This window comes from Musca autumnalis, unplaced genomic scaffold, assembly GCF_047663935.1.
Source record: "Musca autumnalis isolate F117 unplaced genomic scaffold, ASM4766393v1 scaffold_1, whole genome shotgun sequence".
Lineage (NCBI taxonomy): Eukaryota > Metazoa > Arthropoda > Insecta > Diptera > Muscidae > Musca > Musca autumnalis.
In genome coordinates, this window is record NW_027411644.1 from 70,535,561 (window position 1) to 70,561,715 (window position 26,155).

The following is a 26,155-nucleotide window of genomic DNA, read 5'->3' on the forward strand; positions in this document are numbered from 1 at the left end:
TCGGTATTATTTTATAATTTGCCATAACACTGTAAAATTGCAATTTTCCGTATGTTTTTTTTTTACAACAAATTCAATTTAACCCACTTAGCGCCGAGATTTTTTTCTTTGCGAGAAAACTTAAAATTTTATGTGAAAGTGATATTTATAAAACTTTTCAAGCCTGTTTTAATAAATAGTTTTTTCTCTACAACGTATAGTTTTCCCGTAAACGGACTTTCTTTAATGTTCAAACATTTGTGCTGTTTCGTCTACCTGGTTTATTTTGCCATGCCTCCATTCAAAGTTATTGTTGCCTATATGTATGAGAGTCTCTTCTTTGTATGCATGAAATGATCTCTTGTGGTTATGAGAACAAAAAAAAAAAAAAACAACAGAAAACTTGGCTCACATAATAAGCATTAAACTTCCGAGGCACATTTTTACCTTGATTTCATGACAAGAACAACAACAAGAATAATAATAAAAGATTGGCCACACATAATGGGGAGCTGGGAAAATAGTTACCCCCATTAACATCATAATCATCATAAAGAATAAGAGCATAAGCAATGTTAACCCCTTTATGTTCTTCATTTTCAGGGAGAAATCCTAGTTATTGGAAAACAAAATATCCAGCAATATTAGTTATGAATTTCATACAGAAAGTCCAGAGACCTCGTCTATCTATGAGTTTTACATCTTACAATTTGATATGGGATATAACAGAACATACGATAGCTTCGGTTTACTGAATTCAATACAATATAAACATACTATAAGGTAGAGCTTAATATAACAAGAAGACTAAAGCTTGGTTTAGATTATGCACTTATTCGATGATTAAGTGGTGCATTATCCTGATTTGTTTGGCATAAATTGTATGAAAATGACAAATTTAATTCACTGGATTTGCTAAATCAAGCGTCGTCTAAACGTACTGTAATAGTACGTCAAATTAATCCTCATAAAAAATAATAACAGGGCAAAACATTCACTTTATTCGTGTTATTGTTTACAAGGCAATTACTAACATCGTAGTACTTCGTTGTTCTTTGAGTGTAACAGAGTGTCACTCACTGTGGGTTAATAACAGAGACAATAAATGAATACGATAAATAGTTATAACTGGATTTTATTGACAACATGGATTTTATTTAATTTAAAATATATTAAAACCGATTTAAGATAGAGTTATTGTCATGAAAATAAAGGTTAGTGTAAATGAAGTTTAAGAATGTAGACGTGCTCTAGGAATGACTTTACTACAACGCGAAGACATTGGCGCAATGATGATTATTGCAAATTTCTATATACATAATGGCAAATGTAATTTTCCCATTCTTCCAACAAAGACGACTGTCATAAGGAGAATAAACTTCGTGTGCAATGGCAAACATCGTTGGTTTGGGGGTCATTTTCTATTCGTGTGATTTGTTTACAAGGCATTTACTAACATCGTAGCACTTCGTTGTTCTTTGAGTGTAACAGAGTGTCACTCACTGTGCGTTAATAACAGAGACGATAAATGAAGATGGCTTTTATTATAGTTATAATTGGATTTTATTGATAACTTGGATTTTATTGATAACTTGGATTTTATTGATAACTTGGATTTTATTGATAACTTGGATTTTATTTTATGTAAAATATATTAAAACCGAATTAAGATAGAGTTATTGTCATGAAAATAAAGGTTAGTGTAAATGTTCTCTAAGAATGTAGACGTGCTCTAGGAATGACTTTACTATAACGCAACGATGTCCATTGCAAATTTCTTGGTAATGGTACATGTAATTTTCCCATTCTTCCAACAAAGACGACTGTCATAGGGAGAATAAAATTCGTGTGCAATGGCAAACATCGTTGTTTTTGGGTGGTCATTTTCTATTCGTGTGATTTGTTTACATGGCATTTACTAACATCGTAGTGCTTCGTTGTTTTTTGAGTGTAACAGAGTGTCACTCACTGTGCGTTAATAACAGAGACGATAAATGAAGACGATAAATAGTTATCACTGGATTTTATTGATCACCTGGATTTTATTTAATGTAAAATATATTAAAACCGAATTAAGATAGCGCCATTATCATTGAAATAAAGGCTAGTGTAAAGGTACTCTAAGAATGTAAACGTACTCTAGAAATGGCTTTAATATAACACGAAGACATTGGCGCAACAATGATTATTGCAAATTTCTATATAATGGCAAATGTAATTTTCCCATTCTTCCAACAAAGGCGATTGTCATAAGGAGAATAAAATTCGTGTGCAATGGCAAACATCGTTGTTTTGGGGGTCATTTTCTATTCGTGTGATTTGTTTACAAGGCATTTACTAACATCGCTGGAATTCGTTGCTCTTTGAGTGTTACGAGAGTCATTCACTGTGGATTGATATCCAATAACCTTTTAGCATGGAGGATAAACTTTTAAATTAAGGATACAGAATACAAGAAACAGAAAGGAACGTCATTCACTGTGGATTGATATCGAATAACTTTTTAGCATGGAGGATAAACTTTTAAATTAAGGATACAGAATACACGAAACAGAAAGGAACAACAATATGCAAATCAAACGTTTATGACGAGAGTCTTATTTCCATTTAATATCGGTGAATAAGCATTAGTGTGATTTGTTTTGATTTTTACAGAGAGTAAGTAACTCGCTATAAGTTTATTTTGCAATTAAAGTTTAAAATATTAGACTTACATTTCAGGGATCGGCGGAAGGTATCCAAAGGCCTTGCTTATGGAGAGTTTCCTATTACACGAATCCCTACTTCGTCTACACTCTGTGTCAATAACATATGTTTTGTCATATACCAAAACCAACCACATTCATCTCCCATAACAAAAACAACGAATGGCATAAAAAGCACAAAGAGAATTCGTGTGATTTGTTTACATGGGAATGGCAATATCATTGGACATCGTTGCCTCATTGCTTTGGGAGTTAAACAAAACCAGTTCATTGTTTTAATGGAGTTCGTTTGTTGTTGTTGTGGTTGCTTTTATCTTGTATTTAATAGATAGCTAGTGAGTGAGCTTACTACGTCTTAAACCTTTAAGCAGTAAACGCCATCTATCCCCGCCCGTACATACATGCATGGATGGATGGTTGGATGGATGGATTGTTTCCCATCTCTCTATTCATGGCTGTGTTGTTGGTAAATGGGTTATTATTAAGTTTTTGTTGTTGTCTATTTTCATTCAACAATTCTTTGTTGTTCCCTGAGAGTTTCTTTTTTTCTTTGGTCTTATAATTTGATTCACCTTTGTTGCTGTGTAATGATGTTGGGCATGCCCCCCATCATAGTAGATCGTGAGTAATTTAATGATTCCAAAGCTTGCACGCGTCTTGCTCTCCCACCACTACTCCCTCTCTGTTGTTTTGATAATTGTTTGGAGTGGGTTTATCTTATGTTAACCCATTCTAAATGTTATAGAGAAGCTATGTAAAGATATTCTTGTGTTTTTAAACGGAAAAAGAAGATATTATCAATGAATTAAGGAAAAAACACGAAAGAAGAAGACCTGATTATGCTGCTTGTCATAAATTAACAAATAATAAAACAGCCGAAAAGGGGAGTGATTATAAGTTGAAATTTATGAAAATTATGAGGAATGGGGAATAGGCAAAGGCCATAATTGAATATTCTGTTTTACGTTGGGCGCCAGTTTCTTGTTAAATTCTGCAAATCTTGAAAAGCAAAACGAAAAAAAAGATTCGTTATAAGAGGAATTAAAAACTTCTGGCTTCCTTAATTAAATATTTAGTTTTACTTAATTAATTGAATTAATCGAGCTAACATGGCCTAAGGAGTTTGTATTGAAAAATGAATTCTAGCGGAGTACCACACACCCAATCACTATGATACGATCGTTTAAATTACCAGTGGTTTAAGCCAGCTCATCAGGCATATTTTGGGCGCCAATTTCTTGTAACATTATCGAAATCTTGAAAATAAAATCGGAAAACGGAGTTATAAGTTAACATTTGTGAAAAATATTGAGAATAGTAAAGAAACAATCGATTTAATGGAATTATAAGTATTACATTGGGCGCCAGTTTCATCTAAAACTTTGTAAATCTTAAAAAATTGAATGATATTGTGACGATAAGGGAAGAATTGTAAGATCAATTGCTGAAAAACTGAGAATGGAGATTTGCATATTCAGTTTTACGTTGGGCGCCAGTTTTCTTGATATATCCAAATCTTAAAAACAACACCAAAACAAGGAGTTATTAGTTGAAATTAATGGAAAATATTTAAAATGAGGAAGAGGCAACTGCCATAAATGAATATTAAGTTTAATGTTGGGCGCCAGATTGTTGATAAACTCCCCAAACCTTGAACATTTTAATTATTTTGTTTCGAATGGCGCCATAGGAAGCATATGCACGTTTTTTTTGGAAGATGGAATTGAATACTCGGACCTACGTTGGACGCCAGATTTTTGTAAAACTCTTCAAATATTGAACAAAATTACGTGATTTACACATGGTTGGGCTCCAATTGAAAACCAATGTCATTTTATTCTGAGAAATCATAATTTTATATCCCAAAAATGAACTTTTACAAAGATTTGTTGGAACGATTGGGCGCCACTCTATTAACAGCAGTGCCAAAATATTTGAATTTATTGCTGGAATTAGAGCCAAAATAAAAGTTGTTTGAAATTGGGAATGGAATATTCAGTTCTACGTTGGGCGCCATTTTTTTATAAAGCTATCCAAGCCTTTAAATATCGGGTGCCAATTGAAAAACAATGTCATTTTATTCTGTGAAATCATAATTTTATATCCCAAAAATGAACTTTTTCAAAGATTTGTTGAAACGATTGGGCGCCACTCTAACAGAAGTGCCAAAATATTTGAATTTATTGCCGGATTTAGAGCCAAAATAAAAGTTGTTTGGAATTTCGAATGGAATATTCAGTTCTACGTTCGGCGCCAATTTTTTATGAAGCTATTCAAACCTTTAAATATCGGAATGCAAAGATAAAGTATGTAGGTTGAAAAACGTTTTGAGGAATGCAAAATGAAAAGGTATTAGGGGAAATGATTGGGCGCCAATCGAACAACCAATATCAACATTTGGGAAATCATGATTAGTTGTTGAAAATTGCTGTAAAACTAGAGCCACACTAAAGTGTTTGGAATCATTTAACATTTAGCCCTACGTTGGGCGCCATTTTTTTAAAAACTCTCCAAACCTTAAAATTCCTAGTGTTTTTGGCACAGGTAGGAAAAACAAAATAAGTAGCATAGAAAACATTTTTAGAAGAATGCCAAGTGTAGAAATAAGTGGGCGCCAATCCTACACTCAATGTCAAATTATGCGAAATCATAGTTGATTGTGGAAAATTAGACAAGTTTAAGATGGTTGGGGAAAATGTTTGGAGCGACTCGAACAATGGTAACTCATAGTTGGGCGCCACTTTCTTCTTAATGCAAAATGAAAAGGTATTATGGGAAATGATTGGGCGCCAATCGAACAACCAATATCAAAATTTGGGAAATCATGATTAATTGTTGAAAATTACTGTAAAAATTAGAGCCAAACTAAAGTGTTTGTAATTATTGAACATTCAGCCCTACGTTGGGCGCCATTTTTTGAAAAACTCTCCAAACCTTAAAACACCTAGTGTTTTTTGACACAGGTAGGAAAAACAAAATAAGTAGCATAGAAAACATTTAGAAGAATGCAAAGTGTAGAAATAATTGGGCGCCAATCCTACACTCAATGTCGAATTATGCGAAATCATAGTTGATTGTGGAAAATTAGACAAGTTTAAGATGGTTTGGGAAAATGTTTGGGAGCGACTCGAACAATGGTAACTCATAGTTGGGCGCCACTTTCTTCTTAATGCAAAATGAAAAGGTATTAGGGGAAATGATTGGGCGCCAATCGAACAACCAATATCAAAATTTGGGAAATCATGATTAATTGTTGAAAATTTCTCTAAAAATTAGAGCCAAACTAAAGAGTTTGGAATTATTGAACATTCAGCCCTACGTTGGGCGCCATTTTTTGAAAAACTCTCCAAACCTTAAAATACCTAGCGTTTTTGCCACAGTTAGGAAGAACAAAAAAAGTAGCATATAAAACATTTTTAGAAGAATGCAAAGTGTAGAAATAATTGGGCGCCAATCCTACACTCAATGACAAGTTATGCGAAATCATAGTTGATTGTGGAAAATTAGACAAGTTTAAGATGGTTTGGGAAAATGTTTGGGAGCGACTCGAACAATGGTAACTTATGGTTGGGCGCCACTTTCTTCTTAAAAGATATAAAACGTAAAAATTCGAATTGATTTCTAAGACAAATATCGGGATTTACATACAGGACGAGTATGAATGTCAACTCCCCGTGAATTTTGCCTTTCTGTCGTTTCAACTTAAAGAAGTAAGTGAAAAAACTCACGGGGAGTTGACATTCATAATAGGGCTGATAATTTCTTTTCAGAAACCGACCAATATTTTCCAATAAATAATGAAAAAAAATCTTTTACACAATTCGGCGACATTTTTTGTTGAAATTTTTATTCAGCTATGGCTCATCTTACATCATTGCATGAGATTCAATCATTTACGAAGAGATTTTAACATATTTCAAACATTCAGCAAAAAGGAATTCCGTACACTGCCCCAGGTTGGGCGCCACTTTCTTGTTAAAATATAATAATCTTAAAAAAAACGAATCGAATTCTAAGGCATATATGGGGATTTACATTATTTCTTCTCAGAAATTGACCAATATTTTCAAAGAAATATTGAAATTAGTATTTTACATGATTGGGCGCCATTTGTAGCCCTTTTTTGTTGAAATTTTTATAAACTTTGGCTCATTTTACAACATTGCATAATTTTCAATCATTTACGACGAGATTTTAGCATATTTCAGTAACAAAGAATTGCATAACTTGCCCCAGGTTAAGCGCCACTTTCTTGTTAAAATATAAAAATCTTAAAAAAAAACGAATCGATTTCTAAGGCAAATACATATGGGGATTTACATTATTTCTTCTCAGAAACTGACCAATATTTTCAAAGAAATATTGAAATTAGTATTTTACATGATTGGGCGCCATTTTTTAGCCTTTACAATTTTTCACTTTTTGTAGGAACTTTTCACATCATTGGCGATAATTTTTCTAATATTTTCTTCACAATTCTTGTCGTAAGATTTCAGTCCATTCATTCGAATCAATTTTACAAACAATTCGTTTCATAAAATAACAATTTTAGCTTTAAATTTCAATACAAGTTTTGAGATACTAACCTAATCCAAAACGTTTCTTAATTTTCTTGAGTAAATGCATTTTCTTTTTGGTATTCATTTTATCCTTTTCATGGTGGAGATGTTGTTGTTGATTTTGCAGAGAATCCATATGTTGTTGTGTGGGAATATGCTGGGATTGGTGATGGTGTAGCTGTTGCAAATGATGCTGTTGTTGTGATGAATGATGATGAGGATGATGATGTTCGAGGACCATAACACCATGGTGACCACCACCGACACCGTTGCTAACGGCAACAGCGTTTTGTGTCATATAACCAGCTGGCATTTCGGTGAGACCCATTTTGTTGTTGTTGTAGTAAAATTTAAAACAAAATCGACTTAAAGTTGAACTGGGTTGGGTGTTTGATTTGTTGTTGTTCTCAAAGTAGAGATGTTTTTTAACAACAAAAATTTATAGTTATAAAATAACTATTTTTTAAATAATTTTTTTGTTTAAAATTTAAAACACACAGTTTTGTTAATACATTTTTACAAGTGTTTGTTGGTTTGTGTGTGGATTTTTGTTTGGTTTTTTTATTTAAAATATATCCAAAAAATTGATTGAAATTTGGCGCGTTTTGTTTCAGTGGTAATCCTTAAAGGTATTTTTTATGTTTCGTTTTGCTTTTTGTTGTGGATTTAATCCGTATTTGTTGCTTTGGAAATGTGATAAAAAATTAACCCCTAACACACATTTTTTTTTTTGCTTTCGTTTGAAATAAAACAATCCCCTGTTTTTGTTTGAGCTTCTTCTTCCTCTTGCTATAAATTTTACCCGACCGAAAATTGTGTTAAAGATAGCTCGCGCAAAAAAGCAACGACCCGACGATCTTTACGCTATGATGTGAAAATTGTAACTGAACATAAAATTCTACACCCAGCGACCTCAACTGAATCGCACAATTTGCTCACCAACCAGCCATCAGCCAGCCGAAACATAAGTCAGCCAGGCATAACTCACACACACGAGGTGGCTTCAAGTGTATGCGTTTTGTACTTCTTTAGGCCAAAAACAATAAACATAACACACACTAGCACTCGCCCCAGCGCATAAGGGAAGAGAAGGAGCAGTTGTTCCAAACATTTTTGTTGTTTGCTTTGTTGTCCGTCATAGGTAGTCGATTTGGTTGACGATGATGTTGTTAGTTTTGGTAGGACAGTTGTCGTCACACACAATGGTGAATAAGGCAGGCAGACAGACAGGACCAGAGACCGACCCTGCCAACCATAACCTTTGCATTTGTATTTTTAACTTGCATTTATTGTTGCTTTTGTGTGCAAGTGTGTGTTGTTTGGGAAAGCAGCTGTTTGAAGTTATTTTGTTTGGTTTTCTTCTCCCCACTCATTGTGGGATTGTCTCTCTCTCTCGAGAGTTAGGGTCAACTCTCTTGCAATTTACTAAAACAAGGTTGCCAACACCACTAAATTACCTAAATCATCAAGTGGGAGTAATGTGGCTGGTGTTTGTTCAGTTTTATGTTGGGCGCCAGTTTCATTTTAAACCCGGAAATCTTGAAAAATGGATTAACTTTTTTCACCAAAGCACAAAAATTAAGTTCACAATACCTTTCTTCTTTTCCGCTTAACTCCTTGAGGAACACAGGACAAGATAAATTACAGGAAAGTTGAGAATAGCGAACCGTCATATTTGAATGTTCAAACCGAAACAAAACAAAAACCTCAACTTTTATAAGTTGAAAAATTATGAATAATATTGAGAATAGGGAATAAGCAATTGGATACAACTGCATTGGGCGCCAGTTTCTTGTAAAATTCTCTAAATCTTAAAAAAAATTGGACGTTTTTGTCACGAAAGTCCAGAATTAAGTTCGTAAGATAAATTAATAAACATTGAGAGTGGGGAATCGCCTTATTTGAATGTTCAGTTTTACGTTGGGCGCCAGTTTCTTGTGAAATTCTCCAAATGTTGAAAACAAAACTGAAAAAGGAATTATTATAAGTTGATATTTAGGAATTTGAGAATAGGGATAAGCAAGCCCTTTAATTGAATATTCAGTTTCACATTGGGCGCCAGTTTTTTTTGTAAAACACTGCAAATCTTAAAAGAAATTGAGAATAGCGAACTGTCATATTTGAATGTTCAAACCGAAACAAAACCAAAAAACCTCAACTTTTATAAGTTGAAAAATTATGAATAATATTGAGAATAGGGAATAGGCAATTGGATACAACTGCATTGGGCGCCAGTTTCTTGTAAAACTCTCCAAATCTTAAAAAATCGGACGATTTTGTCTCGAAAGCCCAGAATTAACTTCGTAAGATAAATTAATAAAAACTGAGAGTTGGCAATCGCCTTATTTGAATGTTCAGTTTTACGTTGGGCGCCAGTTTCTTGTGAAATTCTCTAAATGTTGAAAACAAAACCGAAAAAGGATTTATTATAAGTTTATATTTAGGAAATTGAGAATAGGGATAGGCAAGCCCTTTAATTGAATATTCACTTTCACATTGGGCGTCAGTTTTTTTGTAAAACACTGCAAATCTTAAAAGAAATTGAGAATAGCGAACTGTCATATTTGAATGTTCAAACCGAAACAAAACCAAAAAACCTCAACTTTTATAAGTTGAAAAATTATGAATAATATTGAGAATATGGAATAGGCAATTGGATACAACTGCATTGGGCGCCAGTTTCTTGTAAAACTCTCCAAATCTTAAAAAATCGGACGATTTTGTCACGAAAGCCCAGAATTAACTTCGTAAGATAAATTAATAAAAACTGAGAGTTGGCAATCGCCTTATTTGAATGTCCAGTTTTACGTTGGGCGCCAGTTTCTTGTGAAATTCTCTAAATGTTGAAAACAAAACCGAAAAAGGATTTATTATAAGTTTATATTTAGGAAATTGAGAATAGGGATAGGCAAGCCCTTTAATTGAATATTCACTTTCACATTGGGCGCCAGTTTTTTTTTGTAAAACACTGCAAATCTTAAAAGAAATTGAGAATAGCGAACTGTCATATTTGAATGTTCAAACCGAAACAAAACCAAAAAACCTCAACTTTTATAAGTTGAAAAATTATGAATAATATTGAGAATAGGGAATAGGCAATTGGATACAACTGCATTGGGCGCCAGTTTCTTGTAAAACTCTCCAAATCTTAAAAAATCGGACGATTTTGTCTCGAAAGCCCAGAATTAACTTCGTAAGATAAATTAATAAAAACTGAGAGTTGGCAATCGCCTTATTTGAATGTTCAGTTTTACGTTGGGCGCCAGTTTCTTGTGAAATTCTCTAAATGTTGAAAACAAACCCGAAAAAGAATTATTATAAGTTGATATTTAAGAATTTGAGAATTGGGATAGGCAAGCCCTTTAATTGAATATTCAGTTTCACATTGGGCGCCAGTTTTTTTTTTTTTGTAAAATACTGCAAATCTTAAAAGAAATTGGGTAATTTTCCAACGAAAGGGCAGTATTAAGTTTGAAAGATAAATTAATAAAAATTGAGTATGGGGAACAACCGCCTTATTTGAATGTTCAGTTTGACGTTGGGCGAACTGCAGTGACTAGCTAATCTCTTGAATCTTAAAAACCTTAAAAACGCTTTCTAGAATAAGGAACATGAAACTCAGCCCGACGTTGGTCGCCAGTTTCTTGTAATAATCTGTAATAAAACTCTCCAAATCTTAAAAAAAATTGGACGTTTTTGTCACGAAAGTCCACAATTAAGTTCGTAAGATAAATTAATAAAATTTGGGAGTGGGGAACCGCCTTATTCGAATGTTCAGTTTTATGTTGGGCGCCAGTTTCATGTGAAATTCTCTAAATGTTGAAAACAAACCGAAAAAGGAATTATTAAAAGTTGATATTTAGGAAATTAAGAATAGGGATAAGCAAGCCCTTTAATTGAATATTCAGTTTCACATTGGGCGCCAGTTTTTTTGTAAAACACTGCAAATCTTAAAATAAATTGATTGAAAAAGATAAAATTAAATTGAAAAAATAAATAAATTAATAAAAATTGAGATTGGGGAACCGCCGCCTTATTTGAATGTTCAGTTTGACGTTGGGCGCTTTAATTGAATAATCAGTTGCTTGTAAAACACACCAAATCTTGACAAATTGGATGATTTTGAAACGAAAGGGTAGAATTATGTTTGTGAGATATAAAAATTCATGAATAAAGAAATGTTGATTTATTTACCGTAATAAATCAAGTGAAACTGTTGTTGGGAATATTTTTGGGTGCAACTCGAGCTGCAGTGACTAGCTAATCTCTTGAGTATATGGCGAAATATAGTTATGTAGCATACTCTCATAAACACCAAAGGAGCCATGACCTTAAAAACGTTTTCTAGAATAAGGAATATGAAACTCAGCCCTACGTTGGGCGCCAGTTTCTTTTAATAATCTCCAAACATTGAAAAGCCATTTGATTTTCAAACGTGTGACTAGGATGAAGTATTTAATAGAAAAATTCATGAATAACGAAAAAGTTTGATAAACGATGATCGATTTCAGGACACGTTTGGGTGCCGCTCGAATTGTAGTGACTAACTAATGTCTTAAAGTAGTCTTCAAATATGTTTGTACAGAATCCATTTCAGACATTTTGGAGACGCATATACCGGTTTATGCGTTTATGGTCCAAACTTATGGTCGTTATATTTTGTCCAAACTTGGATCATGTAAAAAGATGGACAATACATGCCTACTTACTTAGCTGGCCCATTACAGAACATTTGTTCTATAGACCGAACTAAGAAAAGATCTTCAATTCTCTCTGTTTAGTGCTTCGCTTTCTGGAATACCGCGCCTTGTCATCTCTTCATCCAATTGTTTGCACCATCTATTCTTTGGCCTGCCAATTCTGCGTTCACCGCCATGTGGCCCGAATTTATACGCCTTTTTAGCGGGTTCATCATCGCTCATTCTTGTTATATGGCCTAGCCAACGCAATCGCTGCATCTCGATACGTTTAACTATATTGATGTCGTTGTATAGCAGATACAGCTCGTGGTTCATACGACGTCGATATTCACCGTCAACGCAGATTGGTCCGTAAATCTTTCGAAGAATTTTCTCTCAAACACGCCAAGCACTACCTTATCTGCTTGCGCAAGTACCCAGGCTTCGGAACCATACATTAGCACGGGTAGTATCAGTGTTTTGTAAAGCGTTATTTTTGTTTGACGAGTTGTGGCTTTGTTTTTGAAGTGTATACTTAAGCCAAAGTAGCATCTGTTGGCCAATACAATTCTTCTTTTTATTTCACAACTGATGTCGTTTATTGTGTTTACGGCGGTGCCGAGGTATACGAAGTCTTTTACTACCTCAAAATTATAGGAAACAACTTCAACAGTTGGTCCGATCTCAATGGACGCATTGCGGGTCGACACCATCAACTTGTTCTTCTCGCCGTTTACCGCCAGACCCACTTTAGCAGTTTCTCCTTCCACCTTCATAAAGGTATCGGTTACTTCTTTTACTGATCGTCCCATGATGTCTATATCATCAGCATAAGCAAGTAACATGTGGCTATTGGTGTAGATTGTGCCACTTCTTTTGACGTTTTCCTCTCGTATAACCTTTTCTAGCAGGATGTTGAAAAGATCACACGATAGGCTGTCTCCTTGCCTGAAACCTCTTTTGGTACAAAACTCTTCGGAGAGGTTCTTTCCTATCTTAACTGAAGATCTTGTGTCAGTTAGAGTCATTTTACAAAGGCGAATGAGCTTTGCGGGGATACCAAATTCAGATATGGCTTGGAATACCTTTTGAACGTAGCGGGCTGTCGAATGCTGCTTTATAATCGACAAAAAGGTGGTAAGTGTCGATCTGCATCTCTTGGGTCTTCTCCAGGATTTGCCGCAGGGTAAATATCTGGTCAATGGTGGACTTGACAGGTCTAAAGCCGCATTGGTATGGTCCAATTATTTCATTGACCATGGGCTTTAGTCGTTCGCACAATATCCCTGACACTATCTTGCAGGCGATAGGGAGAAGACTTATGCCCCTATAGTTGGAGCATAAAGTCCTATCTCCTTTCTTATGGACGGGACACAGGATGCTCAGGTTCCAATCGTCGGGTACGTGTTCTTCCTGCCAGATGGAACTAACTAGTTTATACATACACCTTATCATCGTGTCGCCTCCGATTTTAAACAGCTCGGTTGATAGGCCATCAGCTCCTGCTGCCTTATGATTCTTTAGCCGGTTTATTGCTGTCTTTACCTCATCTTGGCCGGGTGGTATACATTCAATACCATCTTCTGGGATTGGAACTGTTTGGAAAAATGCTCTTTCCATATCCTTAGTACACTATCTGTATCAGTTATCAGATTACCTTGCTGGTCTCTACAGGAGGATGTGCCAGTTCCAAAGCCATCAGTCTGATGTTTCACTCTTTGGAGTTTTCGGACTTCATTCTGTCTCCTGTACATCTCGATTTGTTCACACTCCCGCTTTTCCATCTCTCTCTTTTTCCTGCGAAAAAGACGTTTCTCGTCTCTCCTTTTCTCACGATACCTCTTCTCTCGTGCGCTACGCGTTGCTACTGATTGTAAAGTAGCCCTATATGCCTCATTTATCTCTTCGGTAGCAGCACGACACTCCTGGTCATACCATGGATTCCTTGGTGGAGGTCTCTGGTATCCAAGTACTGATTTTAGGGCTGTTTGCATGGAGTTGGCAATGTTTTGCCATTGTCCTGATATGTTATCGGGACGAGGAGTGCTTTGATTAAACAGTGGACTATGCGGTGGCTATCTGTTGTGATTGCTGCTTACCGATGTCCAACTTCCGTGTTTTTAAACCTGCGTGATTGGCTTGCTGATCTAGTGGTTCTCTCTTGTAACGTTGAATCTCTCATTCTAGATCATGAAAATCCCTGCCGACATGCCTGGGTGGCCCTATACACCACATGGAGATTAGGATGGCTCTCGTGAGCCAGTCTGTACAATTCACCTCTGCTGGTAGTTTTGCCTTCAGTAGCGGCACCACCCTGCAAACACTCCAGGCTTCTGGTAAAATATGGTTGGCTAACGATAGATTGAAGCCTTGTACTCAACCCGGAAGCATTACTTCTGAGATTCCGTAAGACGCCTGCAATATCGCTCATCGTAAATTGTGGTGGTACATCCACGGCTGGTAGGGCTCTTTATTGACGTAAGACACTTCTCTTCGCCCTATCACTGTCGGAGGATATCTCACAGTCACGCCGTTGAAAGTAACAGCCGGATTAGAGGGTGATTTATTTACCGTTGGCCACAATGTACTTAATGCTGTACCAATTCTGCAAATCTTCAGATGGTCTAGCCACTTTTCCGTCTACCAGCCTGCTGAGTAGAAAAAGTTCCCCAATTCTTGGGTCTTCAGTGTTCATACGACGAAGCTCATCACGCTGTTTTGGTAGTCCCGTCGCCTTTGCTGGGAAATTTGATTTCATTTCGGGTATACAGCAAGCTGCTGCAGCGGAAAATTCTCTCAGCTACCCGCTAGGATATGAGGGAATGGACATCCTCTGAAGCGGAAATTGGTAAATTCTCTGAACCCTTGCCAGTTTGCTTTTCCATGTTTCAGAAAAGTAGGACGATTAGAGATTATGAAGACGGGTGGTCTGCTTAAGGAGACCATGATCGGAAAATGGTCTAAGTCAAGGGAAATAACGGGTCCTCACATCATTTTTTATGTCTGGCGAGTTGTGGCAATTTTCTTTTTATTCTCGTAGGAGCGCCTTCATTCACCGTACAAAATGTGGAACTATCAATTTACTCGGTCAGCGTATCCCTTCTGTTATTACCTCGGATGGAATGCCAAAGCTTATGATGAGCATTGAAGAGAAGTAATGTCGGACATATAACGCAAGACACAGCTATTCATCGCAGGCGGGTATGCATTAAGCAACTCTACCTCGGCAGTGCCTCTCTTTACCCCCATAGACTCCATGTATGGGTCACTACAATAAAGCTCAAGTGAGATAGGTCTGTACTGGTGTTTAAGGAGACACGATGGGCGATGTTCTGGAGCAGCAAGCAGCAACATAACCCCTATCGCAGTAGTCCTGGAAGTGACCTACATCCATTACATTCCACCGAAGTTGACAGATGGCGGATGCGGATCTATTCACTTTGATACGACTAAAAATGTGCCTCATCGAAATAATGGGTTTGGACGCCAAGTATGTTTGGACGAAATCTGTTTCAGACAATTTGGAGAAGATTTTAGCCATGTCCGTCCTTCCGTCTGTCTGTCTGACTGGTGCGCACGATAACTCTCGAACAAAGCAACCAATCGAGTCCAAATTTTGACATTTGTAATATTTTGTCCAAATAGGAAATATGGGCCATATCGCTTCACTCCTCCTGGTACCTCCCTGCAAATGTTCAAAAAGTTTGCTAAAATTATGCGCACAATAACTCTCGAAGGAAGTAATCCAATTGGGTCTTAAACTTGCATATGGTAATATTATATGCAGGCATAGATCGGTTTAGAATATGGACTACATCGGTCAACTCCTTCGGGTACCATCCACATAAAATTCGGAAAAAGTGAAGTTTAGCAGTTCCTTTCGGATTGTTTTGAAAATTTTGTTTAGCTCATTGTCCTTGTTGCCGCCTCTACGACAATTTTTTACAATTTTTTCGGGGGCAAGTCCATTCTACCTGAGTCCATATGGTCTAAAAGCTGGAAGAAACCCTGACGGCACCAACTATTATGACAAATTCACAAGATAACTCTAACAGGGAGTTTCTAATTGGCCCAAACGTTGCCCATCGTATTATTTCATCTAGTCATGTATGAGGTTGGAATATGGACTATATCGATCCACTCTTTCTGGTACCTCCCACACAAAATTCGAAAAATTAAAGTTTAAGAGCTTTATTCGGAGGGAGGGAGTTTCTGAATGGTCCAAACGTTGCACATCGTATTATTTCACCCAGTCATATATCAGGTTGGAATATGGACTATATTGGCCCACTCTTTCTGGTACCTCCTACACAAAATTCGAAAAAGTAAAGTTTAAGAGCTTTATTCCGATTGTCTCCCTTTACAATTTTACATTTTTTTCGGGGGCAAGCCCATACTTCCTGAAATAATGACCTAAAAGCTCGAAGAAACACTGACAAATCCGCAAGATAACTCTCGCAGAGTTGTATTGTTTCACCCTATCATATATCAGGTTGGAATATGGACTATATCGGTCCACTTTTTCGGGTACGTCCCACACAAAATTCGAAAAAAGTGTAGTTTAAAAGCTCCTCTGGGATCGTTATATTTGTTTTTTCTAAAAAGTTCTTCTTCTGGGCCCTGTTACAATGGCGGATTTTTTCTGGGATATTGAGATAATGGCCCAAAATCCCAAAAAAGCCTGCCGGTACTAACTAAACTGAGTAGTACGTATGATAACGCTTGGTCCAAACGTTGTACATTGTATTATTTCTTACATCGGACCACACTTTCGGGTACCTTCCACACAAAATTTTGAAAGAGTGCAGTTTAGGTTTAACTCGTCTGGGATTTTTTTAATGTTTGACAACATGCTGTGTATGTGGTCATAGTTACAACGGTACAATCTTTTTACGTAGGCAAGTCCAACATCCTGAGAAATTGCTCCAAAAACTCAAAAACCCCTATAGACGTCAGATGGAAGATACCAAGGAACGGTCCTGACCGGCTTTAACTGGCAAAGCCCAGGATTTATCTTGGTCCCTCTTTCATCTCAAGTGGACACTGACCTCCCGGTGGTGTCACCTGGGGAACTGCCTTTAACAGGTAGTGAGCTAACATGTGCCGCGCGTTCACCCATAAGAACGTTAAAAACTTGGGTTTGGGCGTCGGGTTAGTAACCCTCCCCTAGAAAAAACATCTACTATGAAAAAACAAAAGAAAAGAAAAACAAAACAAATCCCTCAAAAGTTGACGACCCCCACAAACGTTTTAAGGACCATGATCTGCGTATCTGCGCCTGGAATGTTCGCACTCTTTATAGAGAAGGTGCAGTTTACGCATTGGCAGATGTACTTGAAAAGTACAAGGCCGACATTACTGCCATACATGAAATACGATGGAACGGGAAAGGCGTCACAACAACACCTAAAGTTGGCGCACTGTATTATAGCTGCCATGACGTAAAGCATGAGTTTGGTTGCGGATTTGTAGTTAGTCGGAGACTAAAACATCAGGTATCCAGCTTCACTCCAGTGAATGAAAGACTTGCTGCAATTCGAATAAAAAGCTAAATTCTTTAACATCAGCTTTATTTGCGCTCATGCTCCCACTGAAGAAAAGGACGAACAGACCAAAGATATATTTTACGGGCGCTTAGAAGAAACATATAACAGTTGCCCTGCCCATGACATTAAAATCATTCTAGGCGATTTTAATGCCAAAATTGGAAAGGAGAATATCTTTGGCCCAACAGTCGGGAAATTCAGTCTCCACAGTGAAACATCTGACAATGGTATGAGGCTGATAGACTTTGCAGCTGCAAAAAACATGGTAGTTAGCAGTACCAGATTTAATCATCTCGATATTCATAAGGGCACCTGGCTGTCTCCAGATCAGAAAACAAGAAATCAAATTGATCATGTTGTGATAGATGGAAGACATTCATCGAGCGTGTTGGATGTACGAGCGTTCCGAGGCGCAAACTACCTTGTTGCAGCAAAGGTACGCACCCGCTTAAACGTAGCAAACAAAGTACGAACAGACACAACACGAAAGTTAGACATCGGTAAGCTGCAATCACAACAGATAGCCACAGCATATTCCACTCAACTAGCCCAATTGCTTAATCAAAGCACTCCTCATCCCGATAACAAATCAGCGCAATGGCAAAGCATTGCCCACTCCATGCAAACAGCCGCAAAATACTTGGATACCAGAGGCCTCCATCAAGGAATCCATGGTATGATCAGGAGTGTCGTGCTGCCACCGAAGAGAAAAATGCGGCATATTGGGCTACTTTACAATCTGTAGCAACGAGCAGCGCACGAGAGAGATACAGGGAGAAAAGGAGAGAGGAGAAACGTCTTTTCCGCAGGAAAAAGAGAGAGATGGAAAAGCGGGAGTGTGAAAAAATCAAGATGTACAGGAGACAGAATGAAATCCGAATATTCTACCAAAGAGTCAAGCATCAAACTGATGGCTTTGGTACAGGCACATCCACCTGTAGAGACCAGCAAGGTAATTTGGTAACTGATACAGATAGTGTACTCAGGATATGGAAAGAACATTTTCCAAATCTGTTTGTATCCAATAGCAGCGAAGACGACGAAGATACCACAGTCCCAATCCCAGAAGATGGTATTGAATGTATACCGCCCAGCCAAGATAAGGTAAGGACAGCAATAAATCGGCTGAAGAATAATAAGGCAGCAGGGGCCGATGGCTTACCAACCGAGCTGATCAAAACCGGAGGCGACACGCTGATAAGGTGTAGTCATCAGCTAGTTAGCACCATCTGGCAGGAAGAACGAGTACCCGACGATTGGAACCTGAGTATCCTGTGCCCCGTCCACAAGAAGGGAGATAAGACTGTATGCTCTAACTATAGGGGCATAAGTCTACTCCCTATTGCCTACAAGATCGTGTCAGGGATATTATGCGAACGACTAAAGCCCATGGCCAACGAAATAATTGGACCATACCAACGCGGCTTTAGACCTGGCAAGTCCACCATTGACCAGATATTTACCCAGCGGCAAATCCTGGAGAAGACCCCAGAGATGCAGATTGACACCTACCACATTTTTTCGATTATAAAGCAGCCTTCGACAGTCCGCTACGTTTAAAGGTATTCCAAGGAATGTCTGAATTTGGTACCCCGCAAAGCTCATTCGGCTTTGTAAAATGACTCTGACACAAGATCTTCAGTTAAAATAGAAAAGAACCTCTCCGAAGAGTTTTGTACCAAAAGAGGTTTCAGGTAAGGAGACAGCCTTTCGTGTGAGCTTTTCAACATCCTGTTAGAAAAAGTTATACGAGAGGCAAAGGTCAAAAGAAATAGCACAATCTACACCAATAGCCACATGTTACTTGCTTATGCTGATGATATAGACATCGTGGGACGATCAGTAAAAGAAGTAACCGATACCTTTATGAAGGTCGAAGAAGAATCTGCTAAAGTGGGTCTGGTGGTAAACGGCGAGAAGACCAAGTTGATGGTGTCGACGCGCAATGCGTGCATTGAGATAGGACCAACTGTTGAAGTTGGTTCCTATAATTTAGAGGTAGTAAAAGACCTCGGCACCGCCGTAAACACAACAAACGACATCAGTTGTGAAATAAAAAGAAGAATTGTATTGGCCAACAGATGCTACTTTGGCTTAAGTAAGCACTTTAAAAACAAAGCCACAACTCGTCAAACAAAAATAACTCTTTACAAAACACTGATACTACCCGTGCTGATGTATGGTTTCGAAGCCTGGGTACTTGCGCAAGCAGATAAGGCAGTGCTTGGCGTGTTTGAGAGAAAAATTCTTCGAATGATCTACGGACCGATCTGCGTTGACGGTGAATATCGACGTCGTATGAACCACGAGCTGCGTCTGCTATACAACGACATTAATATAAGCTTTGTTCCTTTACTTTTTTAATGGTAAGGGTGGTAAAAGAGAAATGTGTCAAAATTGCTCTCTCATGAACATTTTTACCAAAAAAGTAAAGGAACGGAAAAATTGTAGATCTGGCAGCAATGTCAAAAAGAAACATAAAAAATCAATTTTCGTCTTTTATTTCACAGTTTTTAATTTAGTTTTGTCAGCGTTCGACTTTTTCTTCTGTTTTTCATCCATTTTCTTTTTCATTGTGAAATAATCGTCAAACAAAAGTCGAAAAATCAGTTCTGCCATTTTTTTACCTGCAGAAATTTTGCTGGTAGCCTGTGGTAGAAGAGAAAGCCATTTTTGCTGTCTCTCCACTCTCACTCTCTTAAAAATTGCTTCCAGTTTTGCCACTTTTCGGGGTTAAGGAACGCTTTGCAGGTTAAAAATGGTAACAAATGGTAAAAATGGCCATATAATAAGAATGAGCGATGATGAACCCGCTAAAAAGGCGTATAAATATGGGCCGCTTGGCGGTGCACGCAGAATTGGCAGGCCAAAGAATAGATGGCGCAAACAAGTGGATGAAGAGATGACAAGGCGCGGTATTCCAAAAAGCGAAGCACTAAACAGAGAGAATTGGAGATCTTTTCATAGTTCGGTCTATGGAACAAATATTCTGTAATGAGCCAGCTAAGTAAGTCAGTAATAATTTATTTGAAGGGTTTTGGCATTTTCTTATTGATTTTAGTTCATAGATATTGAAACTTTTTTCATGTTTAAAACTCAAAAATGCTAAAAAATAAATCCAAATTCCGTCATAAATCAATGATTAGCCTAATAAATTTCTTAGTGAGGGTAACTCTATTAGAGTTCACGGTGAGTTTCTTTTTCTCTTTATTGCTCTTTACCAAAATAAATGCACCTTAATTGGTGTGAGTATGTGCATGTGTGGTGTTGTGTTGTGTTGACTATTTGCTTCCCTTATGAAAATGCTGCTAAAACTTGTTGTTGTTCTTATTTATGTTTATGCTGTGCTGCAACAACAACGACCAAATGAATGCTGGAGTGCTACAGCAACAGCCAGGCAGCATTGAATTGAAGGTGTTTCACAGTTATTATTATTGTTGTTGTTTATGTCTCTCTTGTTTTTGTAGGAATTTTTGCAGATGTCAGGTCACATTTTTAGATCATCTCCCCTGTGCACACCAACCAATTTTTATACGACTCATGTAGTATTGGTGTTTGGCAGCATAAAATTGCAAAGACGTAGCATAGCTAAAAACTCATACACTGGAAGAAAATTTTATCATTGGAACAGTATCTGTGTGTGTGTGTTTGTCACTACTCTATGAAAATGCATTTTATTTGGGCAATGTGCAAAATTGGTTATTTTTAGTTTCTTTGTAAAGAATGTATGGATTTCTTTTCCTTGAACATTTTATCCTTCCTCGTCGTCGTCTGTTTTATGCGCTCAGTTGGTGGTTGATGAACTCTTCATTCTTTCTTTTTCGTCACCGACCACGACGACTAGGCAGGGATGGAAAAATGAAAATTTCAAAAAGTATTAAAATGGTACTTTTTTCAATGAAAAGGTACTTTTTATTATTTTTTAAGGAAAAAAATGAAAATTTTTTATTCAGTAAAAAACAACAACAAAGGCTTAAATCTATGAAATCTGAAGAATGTTCCAAAATGGTATATTTTTTTTATACCATACTGGAGGGTATAATAAACTTTGGCATTCTGTTTGTAACACATCGAAATATTCGTGGGAGACCCTATAAAGTATATAACCAGGTCCGTCCGTCTGTTGAATTCTATATACAGCTCTCAATATTTAATGTGGAGCTTTTTTATTTGGTACAGAAGCTTTAATTTCTCCTAGGAAGTTTGGTTTTGCAAATTGGCTCTATCGGTTCCCATACAAAGGTACCTCCCGATTTTCGGTATTTTGAATGTTTGAGCCACATTATCATACCAAAATTGTTGAAATTTGGTATTTAGTCTTCGTTTGGGCCACAAAACTCTCCCCCAGAAATTTGTCAGTGCGGGTAAACGTTCTGATATAGCCGTAATAGAACGTTTTTTCAAAAGATTTAGCCTCAGTACCCCATCGAAATTACTGAAATTAGATACTTTGTTTTCGTTTTAAGTAGCCTGGTGCTGGCAAACTATCGATAGTCCGACTATCGTTATGATCGCTGTCGTAAAGCCTTATTTATATTGAACTCTGAACAAATGATTTTCTTTTTAAATAATTCGTGACAGATAGTCCAAAAAATGTTTTGGTGGCCAATGTAAACTTTGTTTTTCGTCAGTAATCAAAACGATAGTTAGACTGTCGATAGTTTTCCAGCACTAATATAGCCCCCATAAAAGAGGTATTGCAGATTCTCATTTTGGAATGAACTTCGATACCGCTCGATGTGAATCTTTTAAATGATTCGTCTACCATAGTGACTGTAACATTATATTTCGGATTCTCAAAGGGTGGAAGAGCTCCACGAAGAAAATGATCAACATAGGTTCATATTTTGGTATATTTCCATATATCCAGATTTATAAAATTTCTAGTAATTTTAATCTTTAATTTTGCATTTTTAGTCCCAAATAAAATTTTTCTAGACTAGAGTATGGAAATGGTACTGAATTGGCCGCGGGGGTACTTCGGTACTTTTTATAGTGAAATGGTACTGAAAAAAGTACTATTGTACAGAATTTTCCATCCCTGCGACTAGGTTGTCGGTGTTCACTGTGAAGAGAAGACTTTGCTCGTCATTGCCTGCCTTCCTTCATATTATGTATCAGAAATAGCAAATGTGCTATCGCCAGCTACTATGGGTGATGTTGTTGTTGTTTTTTACTTTGCATCATCATCTGCTGCTGTTGCTGTAGATAGGAGGGAGGTTGGTGCCTATTTTCGTTCTCCAAGTCGGATATAAACTTTGCTTTGGTCTTGTCGTTATGATTTTTATCAACGCATTTTGTTATTTATTTATAGAAATAATAATGAAGAAATGGGGAAGAATGCAATAAATTGCAAGTGCTGAAATTGGGGGGTTTTCGGGAAAAATGTTTGTCCATTGAGATACAAATACTATATCGACGCCTCCAAACAATAGTATGCCAAGTCGACTTAGCACGTTTTCAAGTTCTTTACATATTTATATTCAACGTCCTTTTACTTAAATTCTGTCAAATTTTGGTAATGATCGGACAATCCGAACAGAAGTTATAAACAAATATTTCCTTAGCATAGTACTGAAGGTCAAAAAAATTTCCAAACTTTAAGAGCTTGTCCTGCAAAACTCTCTTTTCAGAATTAGCAAACTATTATTTGGAGGGGTCGAACGTCCTTTAACTTAAATTCTGTCTAATTTTGGTAATGATCGGTCAATCCGAACAGAAGTTATAAACAAATATTGACTTAGCATAGTACTGAAGTTCAAAAAAATTTCCAAACTTTGAGAGCTTCTCCTGCAAAACTCACTTTTTAGACTTAGCATACTATTATTTGGAGGTGTCGATATCATTCATTGCAAAATACCAGCTAAAAGGTCTTGTAACGAAAGAAGACCTCATACAGATCACCTATAGAAACATGTAAGTAAATATCAGTCAGCTGTGCCGACAGAGATATACCCAAAGCATCGAACCTAAAGTAAAGAAGCAAACACAATTGGGGTTATCTGAACAAAATTTCTCCGTGAGTTTTTTTCACTTTCTGCCTTAAGTTGAAACGGCGGAAAGACAAAAATCACGAAGAATTTTCGTTCGGGATAACCCCCAATACTTCCAATTTGGTCCCGAAAAAAAATTGTACCGTCTTAACTAGGGCCGCATAGAAAACATGTTGCCTTTTTCTAAAGTTTGTGTGGGAGGTACCCGAAAGAGTCAGTACATTTTTTTAAAATGATAATTTTTTTAAGGAAACAAAGTTATAAATTTATTTTTTATTTTTCTTTTTATTTATTTATGTATATTTTTATCATTGGAAAACACAAAAAGAAGGAAATCAGAATTTAATAAACAAAAGTTAAAATTAAAAAAAAAAAAAAAACATTTTAGGTCGCAAATATAAGCGGACAAAACTAATGCACCCCCCAATTTGAAGTACAACAAAAACTATTGAAATCAATTTCGTTACGAATTCTCTATTCTGGATGACACAAGCACACCTTTTAGGCATAGAGGATATTAAGACCTCCTAAAAGGATCTTCTTTAGATAGAAGACCTCGGAAAGAGCTTTTCTTTAGATAGAAGACCTCCAAATGAGGGTTTGTTTAAATAGAAGACCTCCTCCTTTCCAACGACTTCCTGAAAAGGTCTTCTTTAGGTAAAATACCTCCTAAAGAGGATTCTTTTAGATAGAAGACCTCGGAAAGTGGTCTTCTTTAGATAAAATACTTCCTAAAGAGGTATTCTTTAGATAAAAGACTCTCTAAAGAGATCTTCTTTAGGTAAAAGACCTCAGAATAAGGTCTTTTTCAAATAGAAGACCTCTTGAAGAGGTATTCGTTAGATAGAAGACCTCTTAAAGAGGTCTTCTTCAGATAAAATACCTCGGAAAGAGCTTTTCTTTATATAGAAGACCTCCTAATGAGGATTTCTTTAGATAGAAGACCTCGTACTTTAGGTAAAAGACTTCCTGAAGAGGTCTTCTTTAGGTAAAATACATCCTAGAGAGGATTGTTTTATATAGAAGACCTCGGAAAGTGGTAAAATACTTCCTAAAGAGGTATTTTTTAGATTAATGACCTCGGAAAGAGTTTGTTTTAGATAAAAGTCCTGGTAAAGAGGTCTTCTTTGATAGATGTCTTCTTAGGATGGAAGACATCCTAAAAAGGTCTTCTTATTGTAAAAGACCTCCTATAGAGGTCTTTTTTTAACAGAGCGCGAAAAGAGATCTTCTTTAGATAGAAGACCTCCTAAAGACATATTCTTTAGATAGAAGACCTCCTAAAGAGATCTTCTTAAGGTAAACGACTTCCTGAAAAGGTCTTCTTTAGGTAAAATACCTCCTAAAGAGGATTCTTTTAGATAGAAGACCTCGGAAAGTGGTCTTCTTTAGGTAAAATACTTCCTAAAGAGGTATTCTTTAGATAAAAGACTCTCTAAAGAGATCTTCTTTAGGTAAAAGACCTCAGAATAAGGTCTTTTTCAAATAGAAGACCTCTTGAAGAGGTATTCGTTAGATAGAAGACCTCTTAAAGAGTTATTCTTTAGATAAAATACCTCGGATACAGCTTTTCTTTATATAGAAGACCTCCTAATGAGGATTTCTTTAGATAGAAGACCTCCTACTTTAGGTAAAAGACTTCCTGAAGAGGTCTTCTTTGGGTAAAATACATCCTAGAGAGGATTGTTTTAGATAGAAGACCTCGGAAAGTGGGTTTCTTTAGGTAAAATACTTCCTAAAGAGGTATTTTTTAGATTAATGACCTCGGAAAGAGTTTGTTTTAGATAAAAGTCCTCGTAAAGAGGTCTTCTTTGATAGATGTCTTCTTAGGATGGAAGACATCCTAAAAAGGTCTTCTTATTGTAAAAGACCTCCTAAAGAGGTCTTTTTTTTAACAGAGCGCGAAAAGAGATCTTCTTTAGATAGAAGACCTCCTAAAGAGATCTTCTTTAGATAGAAGACCTCCTAAAGAGATCTTTTTTAGATAGAAGTCCTCCTAAAGAGGTCTTCTTAAGGTAAAATACCTCGGAAAGAGGTTTTCTTTATATAGAAGACCTCCTGAAGAGGTCTTCTTTAGGTAAAAGACTTTCCAAAGAGGTCTTGTTTAGGTAAAAGCCCTCCTAAGTAGGTCTTCTTTAGATAAAAGACCGCCTAAAGAAGACTGCTTTAGATCGAAAACCTGCTAAAGAGGTCTTCTTGAGATAAAAAACTCCTAAAGAGGTCTTCTTTAGGTAAAAGTCTTCCTAAAAACGTCTTCTTTCGGTAAAACACCTCCTAAAGACAAGATAAAAGACCTCGGAAAGAGGTCTTCTTTAGGTAAAAGACTTCCTAAAAGGGACTTCTTTAGATAAAATACTCTCTAAAGAGGCCTTCTTTAGATAATACTCTCCAAAGAGGTCTTCCAAAGATGTCTTCTTTAGATAAAGAGGTCTTTTTTAGATAAAAGACCTCCTAGAGAGGTGTTCTTTAAATAGAAAACCTCCTATAGAGGTCTTTTTATATTGAAGACCTCTTAAAGGTATTTTAATACCCTCCACCATAATATGGAGGGTATAATTAAATTTGTCATTCCGTTTGTAACACATCGAAATATTCATCGCAGACCCTATAAAGTATATATATATATTCTTGATCAGGGTAAAATTCTAAGTAGATATAACCATGTTCGTCTGTCCGTCCGTCTGTTGAAATCAA

The 26,155-nt window shown here is 36.7% G+C and overlaps 1 protein-coding gene across 2 annotated transcripts in view; it reads right to left on the reverse strand.

The window, feature by feature from the left end:
- neur (E3 ubiquitin-protein ligase neur) overlaps positions 1–26,155 on the reverse strand; it is a 97,201-nt gene that overhangs the window by 26,708 nt on the left and 44,338 nt on the right. The window contains exon 1 of one of the 2 annotated variants that reach the window (XM_073980535.1): positions 7,271–8,191. The exons of the other annotated variant lie outside the window; for it this stretch is intronic. Coding sequence (XP_073836636.1) covers positions 7,271–7,571 — 301 coding nt within the window. The 5' untranslated portion in view covers positions 7,572–8,191. Of the gene's footprint in view, positions 1–7,270; positions 8,192–26,155 lie in introns of those variants that run through there. 2 annotated transcript variants of the gene reach the window in all.